At 50.4% G+C, this 17,107-nt stretch overlaps 4 protein-coding genes across 5 annotated transcripts; 1 reads left to right on the top strand and 3 right to left on the bottom strand.

The window, feature by feature from the left end:
* Positions 1-13: 13 nt before the first annotated feature.
* Positions 14-2,461, bottom strand: LOC148318918 (proteinase-activated receptor 2-like). Its single transcript, XM_088281427.1, has 2 exons — positions 2,247-2,461; positions 14-1,572 (listed from the first exon to the last, which is right to left on the bottom strand). Exons 1-2 carry the CDS (start codon positions 2,314-2,316, stop codon positions 482-484), a joined length of 1,161 nt encoding a protein of 386 aa, XP_088137553.1. The 5' UTR covers positions 2,317-2,461; the 3' UTR covers positions 14-481.
* Positions 2,462-2,933: 472 nt separating this feature from the next.
* Positions 2,934-5,752, bottom strand: f2rl1.1 (coagulation factor II (thrombin) receptor-like 1, tandem duplicate 1). The gene is made up of 2 exons (XM_088280521.1): positions 5,566-5,752; positions 2,934-4,938 (listed from the first exon to the last, which is right to left on the bottom strand). Exons 1-2 carry the CDS (start codon positions 5,642-5,644, stop codon positions 3,872-3,874), a joined length of 1,146 nt encoding a protein of 381 aa, XP_088136647.1. The 5' UTR covers positions 5,645-5,752; the 3' UTR covers positions 2,934-3,871.
* Positions 5,753-6,116: 364 nt separating this feature from the next.
* LOC148318916 (proteinase-activated receptor 1-like) lies at positions 6,117-9,176 on the bottom strand. Its single transcript, XM_088280544.1, has 2 exons — positions 8,958-9,176; positions 6,117-8,258 (listed from the first exon to the last, which is right to left on the bottom strand). Exons 1-2 carry the CDS (start codon positions 9,028-9,030, stop codon positions 7,009-7,011), a joined length of 1,323 nt encoding a protein of 440 aa, XP_088136670.1. The 5' UTR covers positions 9,031-9,176; the 3' UTR covers positions 6,117-7,008.
* Positions 9,177-9,943: 767 nt separating this feature from the next.
* On the top strand, positions 9,944-12,963 carry LOC148318915 (proteinase-activated receptor 3). 2 transcript variants are annotated; one of them, XM_088281606.1, is made up of 2 exons: positions 9,944-10,672; positions 11,720-12,963. In XM_088281606.1, exons 1-2 carry the CDS (start codon positions 10,584-10,586, stop codon positions 12,723-12,725), a joined length of 1,095 nt encoding a protein of 364 aa, XP_088137732.1. In that variant the 5' UTR covers positions 9,944-10,583; the 3' UTR covers positions 12,726-12,963. The 2 variants fall into 2 exon arrangements, with proteins under 2 accessions (XP_088137732.1, XP_088137731.1); XM_088281605.1 differs by having other exon boundaries at positions 11,662-12,963.
* Positions 12,964-17,107: the final 4,144 nt, after the last annotated feature.

Raw genomic sequence — 17,107 nt, 5'->3', positions numbered from 1 at the left:
TTGCCAGGAAAAGTATTTGGTAAAAAAGGATGTAACGAAAACACGTGGCTTGAAAATGATTGTCTGGGGTCGACAACAACAGAAGACTGTGGCTGTTTAACCTTTACACCGGGGGGAAAAAAAGCATCCTCTCCGGGTTGCTGGACGGAGGTCAGCATAAGGACACTTTTCTCTATTGAACAGTTTCTTATATGGGAAGGACAAGACTGGGCCAGTCATGGTGAAAACCGCATTCCGGGAATTCCAGTCTGGCAACATCACCACGTGGCTCGGAGTCGTTGACAAGAATGATCAGCTGATTATTTTTTTTTGTATTTATTTACAAAATTATGTAACACTAAATGAGGTTAAAAACACTTTCAGAGTCTTTGGGGGAAATAATCAGTCTATCCGGACGGACCACAACCCAAAGCATGGCATTAAATGTCCATCGTTGGTGGAGGTATCCCTCCACTCGTCCGTCCGCCCGCCCTCCTGCCTGCTAGCACGAGCTGCTCTGCGTATTCCCGGTGTCCGACACGTACGACTTGCTTTTCGTGGAATATTTCATGGAGCTGAAGGAGACTCGCATGCGTTCCACTGTCCGGCTGCTGCGGCACAGCAGCGTGTTTTTGACATGTTGGCGGAAATCGTCAGACACAAAGTAGTAGATGAAGGGGTCCAGCACGCTGTTGAGGCTGGCCAGGCACAGTGTGCTGAGGTAGAAGGCGTAGCCGTTATTCGCCAACCCGTCCTTGAGCAACGAGTAATGCAGCACCAGCATGACATTACTGGGGATGAAGCACACCAGGAAGGTGAGCAACACCACCACGATCAGCACCAGCGCCCGCCGCCGATTCTTGGCTGCCGCGCCGTCTTCCCTTCCGTGGCACAGTGCCCGAAGAAGCAGAATGTAGGCCACCACGATGACGACGCACGGCACCAGGAACACCGCCGAGCCCATCAAGACGAAGTAAAAGTAAGGCAGGCGGACCGACGGAAACGGGTCCAGGGGGTTCAGGATGACGCTGACGTCGTGGCAGGTCGTGATGGCAGGCTCACGCAGCCGGGCCGTGTGCTGGTACAAGTAGAGCGGCGTGGTGGAGAGCCAGATGAAAATCCAGATGGCCACGCACACGCCCACTGCCACCTTGTTGTTTTTGCGCTGTTGTGAAAGCGGGTGCGCCACCACCCAGTAGCGCTGCACGCTGAGGCAGGTGATGAATAAGATGGAGCAGTACATGTTTCCGTAGAAGAAGCCCACCAGGACCTTGCACAGCCCTTCGCCGTACGTCCAGTCGTTGCCACCCAGGTGGTAGGCGATCTTGAGCGGCGTCCAGATGACAAAGAGCACGTCGGCCAGAGCCAGGTTCGCCATGTAGATGGACGACGGGTGTTTCTTCTTGGTGCGGAACAGGAACACCCAGAGGGCCATGAGGTTGGCGGGCAGGCCCACCACGAACACCACAATGTAGACGATCGGCAGGAAGATGGTGGTTAGGCCGCTCTGTAGGGTCTCCAAGGTGACGCGGTCCACCATAACCAAGTCCGAGGACTGTGGGTCTACGTAGCCGATAAAACCGCGACCCTTTCCTGGGCAAAATAAATAAATAAATAAATAACCCACATGTGACCAAAACGAATACAAATGCTTGTTATCTTAGATTGGGATTTTTCATGATAGTTTGTATTCTTGACTTTTGCCACGGTGGAGTAGTACGACTCCAGATTTGCCTGTATGGTATCAGCACTGGGAATAGTACTTTATGTCACAGGTAGTACCGTACATACTGTATGGTTTGGCCAATGGAAAAGCATTGTAGGTACTATGCAATTATAGCATTATGATGATTCAAGTTCGGCTATTTTTATATAGTCGTGCTTTCATAAATTTTAAAATTCATATAGCACCCAATTTTGTTTTAAGCAAACCTCTAAATTTTAAAGCCTAAACCAGTTAAAATAAATGTTGAGTGGCTCGTGGGCTAAACAAGCAAGTTAACTCCCGAACGTTCATATTTGTTCATATTCAAATTGAGGACAAGACCGACAATAAAGCAATATTTGCCCACTTGACAAGGCCCGACTCGGAGGTAACAGAAGCCAAAGTTGGAGCACAGTATTCGGTCAAAGGTTGAGCGATGTACAGAAGATTAGTGATTTTATTTTTTTTATTTTTTTTGCCAACACAGAACAAAGTCAATTCAATCGTCGAAGAACATATGTGGACGAATCAAGACTAATCGAGTGGCCACGGAAAAGCTTACCTGAGCGATCCGCGAAACAAAAGTGACACAAGACGATCGAGGAAAGCGCCAAAAAGTGAGCAAAATCCATTTTTTCCTTTCTGTTAAATTAGATCCCGTCCACTAGTTCGGTCTGTGTTCTTCTGCGTGCTGTGTCCGGGACCAGATAGCACGTCCTTTAACTTCAACAAAACGCCTACTCGTCCTCCTCCACCCCGGTACTACCGAAGCTCGCCGGCCACGCCCCGAGACTACCTGGCTGAGCATGCGAGGCGCGGTGACGTCATCAGCAAACCGCCCAGTCCGTTGCTGCCTTTGATGACGTCACCGCCGAGTGGAAAATCACTTAAGTCAAGAAATCGGTGTGTGTTCTTATTTTACTGCATCAGTTACAGCTCTTGTGTGATATTTTGACATGTAAATTGCTTGTTTAAAAAAAATCAAATAGTTTACATCACCGTATTTTCTTGCATTTCATTTTTTTTAAAGATAACTTAATCATAGCCTATTTTTCGGTATTTTTCTTTAGAATTACTGAAAATAAAAACAGTTACAGTTACTGATAACTTTTTTTTTCTCTGTAGATGTATTGCTTAGTTATTATTTTCAGATGTTTTTAATTCATTTCATTTTTAAAACAAGACCTCTCACACACACACACACACACACACACACACAGCTACTGTAGAATAAAAGTGTGATATTAAGCATTTTTAAATCCACAATTTATTTCATTTCACACAGTGCAAAATTTCAAAAGAAAAAAAAATATGTACAGTGGTAATAATAGACACAGTCATTAAAAAAAAAAATAAACATTTCAGTGTTAAGATATACATCTTGTTTGCCCCCTCCATCATTTTAGATTGCCTTTCTTTTAATGAGGTTCTATGACTGAAATTAACAAACAAGTTTTTTTTTCTCACATTCTACTCAAATGAAAATAAAAAACATGGACTGAACTGTCCGGACTACGCAACAACCTGTCACACTAAAACATTAAAGATTTTTCATCCATCCATTTTATATTCCATTTTTCTTCATTAGGTTCACAGGTGTACTCAGAGCCAGCTTAGCTGACGTTGGGGGACAGGTGGGGTAAAACCAGCGTTTGTCATCAGCCAATTCTGTTATCCAGCCATCCCCCCAGTAGGTCACATATTGACAACATGTACATAAAAATTCATACCTATGCATAATTTAAAGTCTTTAATGAAGCCAACATTTTTTGGGAACGTGGGAGGTAGCTGAAGTTTCTGGAGAAAACTTTACACTTATTCATTGTGCTTGTATGTGAAGTAGAATGCACCAACAATTACATGTACATGCTGCACAGAAAATGTATAAACCTAACACGCATGTTTTAGGTATGCGAAAGGAAACGGGAGTATCCTGAAAAGACCTTAAACATGTACTAATTGCCTATGAGAGAGAAGGAGGAGAATATGGACTGGTCATCACATTCAATCCTATGGCCAATTTAGAGTCTACGTTGAATGTTTTGGCAATATTAGAGGAAGCCTTGAAGTTTCAAACCTCAAAACTATGAGGCAGACGTGATAACCAAGCACTGGTCCTTTTGTGCTGCACTATTTAAAACAGTAAACACTAAATGTAGTCTTATCCAGAGAGAGTCGGCGTGCCGGCTAGCATTGCGAGCTGCCCGTGTTTCCGCCGGAGTCTGACGTGTACGTGTTGCTCTTCTTGGATAACTTGAGCGCGCTGAAAGACACGCGCATCCTCTCGGCCGTGCGCTGGCTTCGGCACAGGAAGGTGTTCTTGACATGCTGGCGGAAGTCGTCCGAGATGTAGTAGTAGACGAAGGGGTCGATGCAGCTGTTGAGGCTCGCCAGGCACAACGTGGTGATGTAGAAGCCGTAGAGGTTGTTGGGCACTTCGTTGAGGAGCAGAGCGTAATGCACCAGGAGCATGATGTTGCTGGGCCCGAAGCACACCATGAACATCAGCAGAACGGTGACGAGCAGCACCACTGCCTTTCGCCGCTTCTTGGCCACGCCGGTGTCCGCAGTCATGCTGCTGCGCAGCGCCCGAAGGATGAGCGAGTTGGAGATGGCGCACACGGTGGCTGGCCCCACGAAGCCCACCGTGCCCATGGTAAGGAAGTAGCCCGCCGCTATCTTCTTCTGGCTGGGCCGGGTGACATCGTGACAGGTGAGGATGTCCAGGTTGACCACGCGCACCTCCTGGTCGTACAGGTAGAGCGGCACGGTGAGGAGCCACACCGTCACCCAGATGGCCGCCGAAACCATGTAAGCTATCGTGTTCTCGCACCGCCGCTGCGCCAGTGGGTGGACTATGACCCAGTAGCGTTGTATACTGATGCAGGCAATGAAGGCCATGGAGCAGTACATGTTCCCGTAGAAAAAGGCCACCAGGACCTTGCACAGCCCCTCACCGTATATCCAGTTGTTGTTGTTCAAGTGGTAGGCGATCTTCAGCGGCACCCATACGATGAAGAGCAGGTCGGCCAGAGCCAGGTTGGCCATGTAGATGGATGACGGGTGCTTCTGCTTGGTGCGGAACAGGAACACCCAGACGGCCATGGCGTTGGCAGGCAGGCCCACAACAAACACCACGATGTAGACGACCGGCAGGAAGATGGTGGTGAGGCCGCTGGTCAGGACAGACTTGGCATGCGAGCCCACCCAAATCCCTTCAGGGGTCTCGGTGCCGGTGAAGCCTCGCAAGTCATCTGTGGGGGAAAATAGAGGAAGTCACTGGAATTCAATAAGATAAAATGACAGAATCACCTAATACATATTAAATTGTATAAACGCTGTTTCTGAGAACTGCTTCAGGTTCAATCAAACTTAATAATTATATTAATAATTATTTCGCATCATAGTCTAAGTAACACGCAATCAGAATCTGATGTGACAGCACACATGCAAACAATTTTTTTTTCTTTTAGAATGTACACATATTGCTTCACTTATGTTGCCTGAAGTTCCTGATTTTGACGGAACATTAGTGGTTGACAACCGCGTTTATTTGTTTACATTAGCGTGTGACACTTTGTGGTTTGACAGGACAGAATTGCGCCAGCTGCTGTGAAACACTTCCCCTATAGGAGATTAACCGGAAGTTTACTGACGTCACAGACGAGCGCCACTTTATGTCACGTGACTGTACTTCTAAAAAAAAAAAAAAAAAAAAAAACTCAACTTTTGCCCCAAATAAAATCATTCCCTCTGCAATAAAAATATCCGTACATATGCGAAAAACAATTTCAGTACACTTCGTGACTAAATACATAAATACAACATATGTTCTTAGCGGACCATTTCGACAGCCGAAATTGTAAACAAAACGAACTCACCTGTGTCACACGAGCAGAACTGTAGACAATTAAGAAGAATGACAACGAGTACAACAAGTCGTCCATCCAGCTCAGTCATATTCAAGTTCGTTCTCTTAAATAAAACAAATACAACAAAACCAACGACGTCGTCGTGAGTGGAGGTGGAAGTGATGTCGACGGGCGTGGCGCCTTGGGCTTGCTTGCCTTAAATCTCCACCGGGCCAGGAGCAGGTGATCGCACCTTGGTGACGTCATAGTGCCACATGACAGCGCGCCAATCGTGGTGGTAATAATAACGATAATAACAATACTATTAATAATAAATTAAGCGTGAAGATTGTGACCGGTGAAATAAATGAAAGCACATAAAATGTTTGAGTTAATGGCAACTCCGGCTATAACCTTTGCTCTGGCGCCATCTAACGGATAAAATAAGACCCGTCTGTCTTGATGGAGATGGAATAGTTATGATGGTCGACAGGGGGCAGCAAGCGCACAGACAACATCAAAAGCTTGTTGTCTTATCTTTTCAGGATAAATGTTTAACATTCCTAAAGAGGGTCAAAAAGTGGTTTGAAACGCCTTTATTTAACAAAAGTGCAAAGGAAGGTATCAGTTGAGGAAGTGAGCAGATATACACACAAAACATATGAATATTGACTTTGCAAAAAATTACAATGTAACAGCTCAACTAGTTTTAGTGTGCAAAATGAAAAGTCCATCATTGTGTTTAAACGCATATTATTATAAAATCACAATTATGTGTGCAATATTGTGAAAATTTGCAATAACAGGTTCATTTCTTCAGTAGGAACCTTCTGAGGGTTCCTGGAGAAAATTCCTAAGGTCTAATTAAATGTTTCACGCTATTACATTTAGAGACCCTGGTTCCCAAGTTCATATTTCTCAGTAGGGAGACTCTGAAAGGTTCCGGGGGTACGATCCTGTGGCTCAGTCTAAAATGTTCTACTCTGGAAACCCCACCCCAAAAGTTACAGAAAAGGTTTTTTGAGAGGGTTGAACACTTCCTTAAATTTAAAAATAAATGTTTCCAAAGATTGTGTCTATCTGAGGGAAAGTCCCTGCGGTGGCGAGCCTTCAAGTCGAGAATATTCTGCACTGCAGACCCCATCCCGGAAGTTACTGGACTTTTTAAAAGCATTCTGTCAAGGATTTTTTTGGAAGGGTGGGTAAATATACACAAAACTACATTTAAACCCGGGCTCCTGATATCAAATTGTCTTTTGAAGAACATTGCCGCAGGGTCCTGGGGTAATTTCTTGCTGTTAAACTTAAAATGTTCCTCTTTTCAGACTCCATCACAGAAGTTCCTGAAGAGTTCTTGAGAGAGTTGATCAATTTGGACCGTGGTCCTTTTTGTTTCTTCTGAAGATTCTTGGGGGATGTTGCTTTGGTAGAAATGCACTCAAGAGTGTCTGGTCAGTGGTCTTGGATAGGTAGTCAGACCAGAAGTTTTTTGTATAGTGCGCCGTGGCTCCCTTGCGAGGAATCTTTTTTTGCCAACGAGCCGTTTCGCTCTGAGCTTTCCATGCGGCTGGTCTTCAGGATGGTCCGGGTGCTGGACCTATACGAATCAGACGAGCTGGTGCCGAAGCTCTCGGCGACCTTCTGACACCTCAGCGCCCCGGCGAGCTCTCGCTGGCACTGGGATGAACCGAAGCAGTAGAGCACCGGGTCCAGCAGACAGTTGAGGCTTCCCAAACACAAAAAGAACAGATAGGCCACGTACGAGCCCTCGGGGGCATCACGGGCCTGGTGCACCCCATTGTGGAGCTGCGCGTAGTGGACCAGGAGCAGGCAGTTTGTGGGTGCGAAGCACAACAAGAAGATCACCAGCACTGTCAGCGCCATCACCAGGGCCCTGGTTCTCCGGCGGGAGCGTCCGGGAATGCCGCGAGGGGTCCGGCTCAAGGACCAGATCACGCGGGTGTAAGAAATGACAGTGACCAGCAGCGGGATGACGAAGAGGGTGACGCACAGGGCAATGAAGTACACCCCGTAGAGCCCAACCGCCTCACCCACCGGCCGGACGTCGTGGCAGGTGGTGATGTGCAGCTCTTTTAGGTGGAACGTCTGCTCAGAGACGACCAAAGGTAGCGAGCCAGCTAGGGAAATGACCCACATGGCAACGCAGGCTAGGACGGCGTTGCGGGGCCTCCTCCACGCCAGGGAGTCGATTGGATACACGACGGCCAAGAGGCGGTCCACACTGATGCAGGCCACCAGGAGGACGGAGCAGTACATGTTCCAGTAGAAGGCGGCGGTGACCACACGGCACATGTACTCGCCGAACACCCAGTTGTTCCCGGAGAAGTGGTATGCCGCCTTGAAGGACAGGAGGACGGCGAAGAGCAGGTCGACGCACGCCAGGTTGAGCATGTATATGGCCGCAGGTTTCTTGGGTCGGATGCGGCGCGAGAAGGCCAGAGCAGCGCATGCGTTGATGGGCACGGCGAGCAGGCACACCACGGTGTAGAATGATGGGATGATCACTGTGGACAGGCGGCCCGTCAGGAAACTGCGTACCTCCTCGGAGATGGAAGTCACGTTGGTGACCCTCAAGGTGCCTCTGACCCTTGGGGTTCTGTTCACCCTCGGGTCCACTTCAAGACCATAGACATCCTCCAAGGCGAAGGGTTCATCGGTGACCGAGGAATCAAAGTAGGAGAACATTCTTCCGGAGGCGCTTTCTGGACACAAGTAATGTGTTAATATAGCGTTTCGTTGATTAGCGTGTTAGCATACGCTAATAAAAATCCAAGCTAAGATCTGCCACTCTTTTAGACATAAATGAGTAATGTGATACATGTGGCATCGAATTACATAAACATTATTAAACTCCGCACAAACTTATCTGACAAAAACCATTTCAATATGTGAATTATGTAAAAAAAAATGAGGTCCACCTTCATTTGCAAAAGAAAAGAAAAGAATAAAACAAAGCTATTAGAATAAAATATACTTCATATTTGGTGATTTTGCATTAATTCCAAGATATTATTCAAGTGAATATCTGTTACAATCTTCACAAAAAAAATAGTAGTTGAAAAATGTGATTAATCGCAAATAATTTAATAAAATTATAAATTAGTTAAAAAAACGTAATCACTTGACAGCACTAATAAGCATCCTCAAACATCTCCTCGCTGCAAATGATCAATTAAGTCGTTTAACTTTTTTTACATCAGCGATATGACTCATCCATTCAAATCGTGGCTGAGCTCCGAGCAGGCTGTAAACCGCAATAGTGACGTCAGACCATGAAATAACAGTTATCACAGTTCGTAAAGATATTTACACAAACTGACTAGTGAATGAAAATGGCCATTGTTTATGATTGCTAAGCAACTTTAACTGCATTTTATTTACCATTAAAAATAAAAACTTACGATTGTCGTGGTGGGCAGCGCATGCCGTCGCGGCAAGCAGAAGCGGCAGCACGTGAAGTGTTGTTGGAGACATTTGGCAACGAGCAATCAAAAACAATCGCGAAAAACTGAATAAAACGTGTCTCGAAGAGTCTGCGGAGCCCCTCACACGCTCGATGTAGTGTGCTGCTGCTGCTCTTCGTTCCCAGGATGTTCTGATGGTTCTGCCCACCCCAAAAGTGGGATCCGACTTGCGGCCAATCAGAAGTGAGCGCAGAGACATTCTTTGGGGGTGACGTCATGTTTCCCGTCACCCCTGCAGCCGGATGAGAGCAAAGAGCTTGTTGACCTAGCTGGAGTATAGACATGGGTTCAAATGTCCAAAAAGACAACAGCAGAATTGCAAAGGTGTGGAAGAATTTTTTTTTTTTAGTTTTAAGTAATTCATAATAATAATTTAAAACAATAATCCACAGAAATAATTATAATTTAAAAATTATTCAAATTATTCTCATTATTATGAAATGTGTATATATATATATATATATATATATATATATATATATATATATATATATATATATATATATATATATATATTTTACTTGAAAGACAGAGAGAGGCAGTACATTTAATCAGATTAAAGACTACAATCATCAACAAAGGAGGTTAAGTGAAGAGTTGACAAGGTCACGTTGTCCTTGCAGTTAACACGGCGTCAAAACTATTGGAGTTTGTCACTGTGCCACTCAGAAAAACGTTTGCGTCAACCAATCAGAGCCGAGCCCCAGAGGGACAACAGGAAAAAGCCCAGAACATGTCGAGCTGTTTTAATTGGTTTCATTCTCGTTTCCCAATGAGTGCCAAGGTTCTTCGCTGGCATTTCCATGAGATAAAAAGTGCTTCCTGTTGTTGACTTGTTGAGTTATTTTGGGGATATCGCAGTTCACTTAATGTAAACAAGTGTTCCTCCTCTGACTTCAAATAAGGAAGCGTACTGTGGATGTGGGGGTCATCTTGATTTTGTGGCTGTGGAAAGAAGATTAATGGCAATGGATTAATATGGCCCAAAACTTTTAAAAATATTTTTTGGTGGTTGTTTCTGGGCTAGCTAACTACCGTTTTTCATGCACAACGATTATTAGCTGCTTATAATTTTTTGGGTTAAAAATAATTAATACATTTCCATTCATTTGAGTCGGAAACATCAAATCGGTTTGCGAACGTTTGAGTTTGAGGACTTCTTGCGTTAAATAACCACAGAAGTCCAAATGCGGCCTGCAAGTGAAAAAGAGCCAAACAGAATTGATGAAAGTTCCGGAAGTGGAGCAACTCATGTTGAGACAAGTTTATCGTGTCCCGGCAGATATTTCCTTTGCACGTAGTTAGTTATGACTTCACTTTTTAAGGATCATATTTGAAGGCCAATTTGGAGAAATTGAATATTAATTCCTCAAAAAATTCCCCAAATAATAAAAGCAAGGTATGTCATCAACAGGCTGTCACCTTTGGACGTCGTAAATCACGTAATGCCGTCAGGATCATAAACAGGCCGGGTACGGGTCTCGCAGAGGCCAACCCACAAGGAAAGATTTTTTTTTTCACTCATGGTGAAGTGAAAGAATAGTAGACGGTGAGTGGAGCTGCATGCGGGTCAAAGGCGCACAAAAACATGGGGAAATATTTATTTTGGTTGGTTCTGGCGCTCTGTCTAAGCGCAACACTTCAGAAAAAAGGTAAGAGATGATCAAATTGCATGGCGGGAAAGACGAGAAGGATTATTTGACTTATCTGTTTCACTTTTGACTCTTGTGTTGATTCAGGGAGACATGTTTTGGTCCTGGGTGTGCCTCACGGAATCGAAAAGTTTTTCATTGTGTTTTCACAGCTGAGCTTTCCAGCACACTTTGTACGTCGCCTCCCACGCTAACAACATTCTCAGGAGAATTTTCTGGGATTTTAGAACAGGGCCGTGAAATTGTCAGGAAATAAGAACAATCACTATTTGTGTGGCTTTGCGTCATAAATGTGTTTTATGATTATTGCATAATCACGTGAGGATATTTTGACAGAAGAATTATGGATCTAGAAAACACATAAGGCCTTTAATATGTTGTTGCAATTAAAAAATATACTCAGGATTTTTTTTTGATCAGGGTATTTGCACCAAATAATTTTGGATCTGGAAAGGCATCACCAAGGCCTTTTTAATTTAATTGTTTTATTTATTGCTACTAAATTTTAAAATGATCAAGAAAAAAAAGTTCCCTGCTAATTGATAAAATCACATGAGGTGTCCAATTGTGTATCGATGAGGCCCTGGTTCATGTTTTTTTTTTTTTTTTTAAATAATTCACGAGTTATTTGTTTGGTTTTAAATAAAAGACAAAACCTTTTTTTAGGTCATTATATGCTCATGTGGTGGAATTTTGAGTCAATACTCACAGATTTGGAAATCTCTGATTAAGGCTTTTAATATGAAGGATTACTGTAAGTGACGTGGTTTAATTTTCAAATTTTTCTACATTTCTTGACATTTTCAAGCTTAAAAACTTATTTTTGGTCATTACATCATCACATGATGAGTTTGTTTTGTTAAATTGCTTTTTTTTTTTACTTTTTCTAAGTACAAGTTTTAATAAACAAATATTTATAATGTAATATTTTGGTTACACAACATATTTCAGGTAGTCCCGGTGTACCTAACGAAATATTTTCATGCCAGGTAAAAAGAAGTTAAACATCCGCGAGAAGAAGAATGCGACCCAAGTTGCGTTTCCCAGAACCTTCAGAGGAGAACCGCTGGCACAGATCCGCTTCTTCTCTTTGAACCGGACACACCTTCCCGCGTCCTCACCTCCCAGACTGCGGTTGCTAAGCAACAGCACGGCGGGGTACCTGGACGGCCCGCTGAGCACCAAGATCCTGCCCGCCACCTACATGCTGGTCGTGGCGGTGGGGGTCCCGACCAACGTGGCCATCCTGAGCGCGCTGGCCGCCAAGGTGCGAGCGGTGTCGTCGGCCATCCTCTACAGCAGCCTGGCGGCCTCCGACCTCCTGCTGCTGGTCTCGCTTTTCTTCAAGGCCCACTACCATCTCCATGGCAACCACTGGGTGCTGGGAGAGGCCGCCTGCCGAGCGGTCACGGCCTGTTTCTATGGCAACCTCTACTGCTCGGCGCACACGCTGGCCTGCATCAGCGTCCAGCGCTACCTGGCCGTGGTGCACCCCTTCACGTACAAGCGTCTCCCCAAGCGTTCGTACGCCGCCTGGACGGCGATGGCCGTGTGGGTGGTGTTCGCCGCCGCCGTCCTGCCCCATCTGCTGGTGCGGCAGAGCTTTGTGATCCCCGAGCTGGGCCGCACCACCTGCCACGACGTGCTGCCGCTGGACCTGGGCTCCCACGTCTTTCTGCTTCACTACAACCTCTTCCTGACGCTGGCGGGACTGGTGGGCCCGCTGGTGGTGACGGTCCTGTGCTACAGTCGGATCATGTGCGAGCTGCAGCGCTCGCATCTGGACTGGGCCGCCTATATGAAGGCCAGTTCTCTGCTGTTTGCCATCTTCCTGGTGTGCTTCATGCCCGCCGGGGTGGTGCACTTCCTTCATTACGTGCAGCTTTTTATGAATGGTTCCGAGGGTTCCTACGTGGTCTTCAACGTGGTCGTTTGTCTATGCTGCGTGCACGCCTGCTTGGACCCCTTCCTCTTTCTTCTCATGTCCAAATCTGCTGGATCCAGGTTGTACTACATCGCCTCCAAGCCAAGAAGCTTCAGCAATTCCTTTTGAGAAATTTCACTTAGGGTGAGGGTGGTTTATTTTCGTCTTGGTCAGTCATATGGACCATAAATGACCCTTACACGTAAGATTAATGAGAATTTGAGCTGGACCTTTATACAAATAAATCAAATGTTTGCTTTTTCTTTTGTATACACCAAGTGGCAATATTAATAAAACATTTGTTTACATTATTTTTTCACCTAGAATGAATTTTGCAGGACAAAATTTTCTCAAATGTTAACAGTTCTTATGTCATGATACGCGTCGGGCATGACAGCCTTTTGTTATTGTTTTCGTCACCTCCCTGCCATGTGTCTTTTGTTATTGTTTTCGTCACCTCCCTGCCATGTGCTTTGTGTTATTGTTTTCATTCTCACCAGCCACGCACCTGTTCCCAGTTCACGATCACACACCTGCTCCCCATCTGCTCCCCTGATTACCGGACTATTTATACCTCCCATGCCCTCAACCCAGTGTCGGGTCATTATCCTGTTTGGCTCCCTGTTGCTGCACCACGGACTCTCACAACTCGCGTTTCGTTCCGGTTATTGCTCGTGTCATCATTCCCTGTCCGCCTGGTTCGTTCCCGTCTCGTTTTTGTTGCCTTTTGTTGTTGATTTGTCCACGCCCCGTTGTTTGTCCCTGCTGAGAGTGGCAATAAATTCCCTTAACCCTATCCACCTCCTGCCTCCTCGACTTTTGGGTCCACCTCCTCATCGCCGCAAGGCGATATCGTGACAGAATGACCCGACCACGAAAAAAGGACCCAGCGAGGGGCTCGCGGCGGCGTCATGGACACCGCCGCACGGACCCCCCCCACCAACCCGCCGAACAGCTCAGCGCCACGTCTGCCTCGTTACCAGCTTACCCCGCTTACGAGGACGAGCTCGCAAGGGTCGCCTACCTGATGGACTCCCGCCGCACTGAGCTGAGTGAAAAACTGGCCCAGATAGCGGAGCGGGTGGCCTCAATAGCGGGGAAGGGCGCCGCCGAGGCACCACCCCGGGAGACTCTCCAGGAGCTGACCGCTCAGATCGCGGCGCTGGAGGATCAGACGGTGGAGAGCATGAGGCAGTATTATTCGCTGCAGGCACAGCTGGCTGACCTAAAGCAGGCTGAAAAGGTTCACGCCTCCATGCCAGCTGCAACCACCCACGTAGCCTCCCCGTCAGCTGCCCACACCATGCAGCCTCCAGTGCCGGTCCCTCATCAGACGCTGCCTCCAGAGCCCCACTCCGACTCCCCGCCAGCTGCTGAGCCCCGTCCCGGCTCCTCGACAGCTGATGAGCCCCGTTCCGGCTCCCCGCCAGCTGTTGAGTCCCGTCCCGACTCCCTGCCAGCTGCTGAGACCCGTCCCGGTTCCCCGCCAGCTGCTGAGCCCTGTCCCGGCTCTCCGCCAGCTGTTGAGTCCCGTCCCGACTCCCTGCCAGCTGCTGAGCCCTGCCACGGCTCCCCGCCAGCTGCTGAGTCCCTTCCCGGCTCCCCGCCAGCCGCAGCGTCCCTTCCCGGCTGCCCGCCAGCCGCCGCGTCCCTTCCCGGCTGCCCGCCAGCGGCTGAGTCCCTTCCCGGCTCCCCGCCAGCCGCAGCGTCCCTTCCCGGCTGCCCCCCAGCCGCAGCGTCCCATCCCGGCTCCTCGCCAGCTGCTGAACCCTTTCCCGGCTCCCCGCCAGCTGCCGAGCCCCTTCCCGGCTCCCCGCCAGCTGCCGAGCCCCTTCCCGGCTCCCCGCCAGCTGCCGAGCCCCGTCCCGGCGCTCTGCCCGCTGCTGAGCCCCGTCTCGGCTCCCCGCTAGCTGCTGAGCCCCGTTCCGGCTCCCCGCTAGCTGCCGAGCCCCGTTCCGGCTCCCCGCCAGCTGCCGAGCCCCTTCCCGGCTCCCCGCCAGCTGCCGAGCCCCGTTCCGGCTCCACGCCAGCGGATGAGTCAAGTGCCGGCTCCCCGCCAGCGGATGAGTCCTGTTCCGGCTCCTCCCCAGCTGTTGAGTCCCGTCCGGACTTCCTGCCAGCTGCTGAACCCCGTTCCGGCTCCCCGCCAGTTGATACGCCCCGTCCCGGCTCACCCCAAGCGGGGGGGGCCCGTTCTGGCCTCCCGAGAGCCGCTGACCCCCCCTCCGGCGCCTCGCCAGCGTCACAAGTCCCTGTTCCGGCGGAGCACGCCCTGCGCCCGCCACCAGTCCCTGTTCCGGCGGAGCACGCCCTGCGTCCGCCACAAGTTCCTGTTCTGGCGGAGCACGTCCTGCGTCCGCCACAAGTCCCTGTTCCGGCGGAGCACGCCCTGCGCCCGCCACAAGTCCCTGGTCCGGCGGAGCACGCCCTGCGTCCGCCACCAGTCCCTGTTCCGGCGGAGCACGTCCTGCGTCCGCCACAAGTCCCTGTTCTGGCGGGGCACGTCCTGCGTCCGCCACCAGCCCCTGTTCCGGCGGAGCACTCCAGGCGTCCGCCACAGGTCCCTGTTCCGGCGGAGCACGCCCTGCGTCCGCCACAAGTCTCTGTTCCGGCGGAGCACGCCACGCGTCCGCCACAAGTCCCTGTTCTGGCGGAGCACGTTCTGCGTCCGCCACCAGTCCGGGCTCCGGCGGAGCATGCTCTGCGTCCGCCACCAGTCCCTGTTCCGGCGGAGCACGTCCTGCGTCCGCTACCAGTCACTGTCCCCGCTGCACCTGGCCCGCCGCCGCTCCAAATCCCTCCATTGGCGGCGCCAGATGGTCCGCCGCCACCCCAAGTCCCTGTCCCGGCGGCGCCCGAGGACACGCCATCGCTTCCCGTCGCTGCCTCGGCGGTGCTCGACGATCCCCCGTCGCCCCAAGCTCCTGCACCGGTGGTGGAGGACGACACGCCGCCGCCTCTCGCCTCTGCCCCGGCGGTGCCAGATGAACCACCGTCCCTTCTCGCCTCCGTGTCGGCGGCGTCCGACGATCCACTACAGATCCAGATTCCTGCCTCGGCGGTGGACGATGACCAGCCGCCGCCTGCCGCCCTTGCCTCGGCGGCATCCGACGAACCGCCACCACTCCACGTTCCTGTCCCGGCGGGGCTTGACAACCAGCCGCCGCTCCACTTTCCTGTCTCTGCAGGGTTCGAGGACCAGCCGCCATGCCACGTTCCTGTCTCGGCGGGGTTCGACGACCAGCCGCCGCTCCACGTTCCGGTCTCGGCGGGGTTCGAGGACCAGCCGCCGCTCCACGTTCCTGTCTCGGCGGGGTTCGAGGACCAGCCGCCGCTCCACGTTCCTGTCTCGGCGGGGTTCGAGGACCAGCCGCCGCTCCACGTTCCTGTCTCGGCGGGGTTCGAGGACCAGCCGCCGCTCCACGTTCCTGTCTCGGCGGGGTTCGAGGACCAGCCGCCGCTCCACGTTCCTGTCTCGGCGGGGTTCGAGGACCAGCCGCCGCTCCACGTTCCTGTCTCGGAGTGGTTCGACGACCAGCCGCCGCCGCCGCTCCACGTTCCTGTCTCGGCGGGGTTCGACGACCAGCCGCCGCTCCATGTTCCGGTCTCGGCGGGGTTCGACGACCAGCCGCCGCACCAAGTGCCTGCCTCGACGGCGGTCGACGTCCCACCGCCACGTCTCGTCCCGGCTCCGGCGGGGTCCGGCGTTCCACCATGCCTCGTCTCCGTCTCGGCGGCGTCCGACGTCCCGCCATCGCTCCAAGTTCCTGCCTCGGCTGCGCCCGCCTCAACGCCGGTCCAAGCTCCGTCCTCTGCAGCACCCAGCGTCCCGCCGCCGCCCCTCGTCTCAGCCCCATCAGCGGACTCAAGATGGCGTTCGGGTCGTCCCGGACGTCCGCCTGAATGGCCCCATCGGGACGCACTGGTCTGGCCACCCGCACGGCCCCCTGAAGGGCCACGAAAGGACTCGCTGGTCTGGCCCCCCGGGCATCCGCCAGACCGGCCTCGATCACGGGTCGTTGACCCACCTCCCGACCCCTTCCGCCCACCCTTGTTTTTGGGACATGGTTTTTTCGTTTTTGTTATTCTTGGGGACGGCTGGAATCCGTCCCTTGAGGGGGGGTACTGTCATGATACGCGTCGGGCATGACAGCCTTTTGTTATTGTTTTCGTCACCTCCCTGCCATGTGTCTTTTGTTATTGTTTTCGTCACCTCCCTGCCATGTGCTTTGTGTTATTGTTTTCATTCTCACCAGCCACGCACCTGTTCCCAGTTCACGATCACACACCTGCTCCCCATCTGCTCCCCTGATTACCGGACTATTTATACCTCCCATGCCCTCAACCCAGTGTCGGGTCATTATCCTGTTTGGCTCCCTGTTGCTGCACCACGGACTCTCACAACTCGCGTTTCGTTCCGGTTATTGCTCGTGTCATCATTCCCTGTCCGCCTGGTTCGTTCCCGTCTCGTTTTTGTTGCCTTTTGTTGTTGATTTGTCCACGCCCCGTTG

This window comes from Idiotropiscis lumnitzeri, chromosome 18, assembly GCF_059441095.1.
Source record: "Idiotropiscis lumnitzeri isolate Australia: NSW breed Sydney's pygmy pipehorse chromosome 18, RoL_Ilum_1.0, whole genome shotgun sequence".
In the NCBI taxonomy this organism is placed as follows: domain Eukaryota; kingdom Metazoa; phylum Chordata; class Actinopteri; order Syngnathiformes; family Syngnathidae; genus Idiotropiscis; species Idiotropiscis lumnitzeri.
This window is presented reverse-complemented; position numbering and strand designations above follow the sequence as displayed.

What these genes read in the sequence shown, in the direction of transcription:
- LOC148318918 (XM_088281427.1), bottom strand. Translation starts at nt 2,316, where the DNA reads ATGGATTTTGCTCACTTTTTGGCGCTTTCCTCGATCGTCTTGTGTCAC. An exon ending in TTGTTTCGCGGATCGCTCAG is followed by an intron (nt 1,573 to 2,246) that starts GTAAGCTTTTCC and finishes TATTTTGCCCAG; the next exon opens with GAAAGGGTCGCGGTTTTATC.
- f2rl1.1 (XM_088280521.1), bottom strand. Translation starts at nt 5,644, where the DNA reads ATGACTGAGCTGGATGGACGACTTGTTGTACTCGTTGTCATTCTTCTT. An exon ending in GTTCTGCTCGTGTGACACAG is followed by an intron (nt 4,939 to 5,565) that starts GTGAGTTCGTTT and finishes TTTCCCCCACAG; the next exon opens with ATGACTTGCGAGGCTTCACC.
- LOC148318916 (XM_088280544.1), bottom strand. Translation starts at nt 9,030, where the DNA reads ATGTCTCCAACAACACTTCACGTGCTGCCGCTTCTGCTTGCCGCGACG. An exon ending in CGCTGCCCACCACGACAATC is followed by an intron (nt 8,259 to 8,957) that starts GTAAGTTTTTAT and finishes ACTTGTGTCCAG; the next exon opens with AAAGCGCCTCCGGAAGAATG.
- LOC148318915 (XM_088281605.1), top strand. Translation starts at nt 10,609, where the DNA reads ATGGGGAAATATTTATTTTGGTTGGTTCTGGCGCTCTGTCTAAGCGCA. An exon ending in CGCAACACTTCAGAAAAAAG is followed by an intron (nt 10,673 to 11,661) that starts GTAAGAGATGAT and finishes TTTTCATGCCAG; the next exon opens with GTAAAAAGAAGTTAAACATC.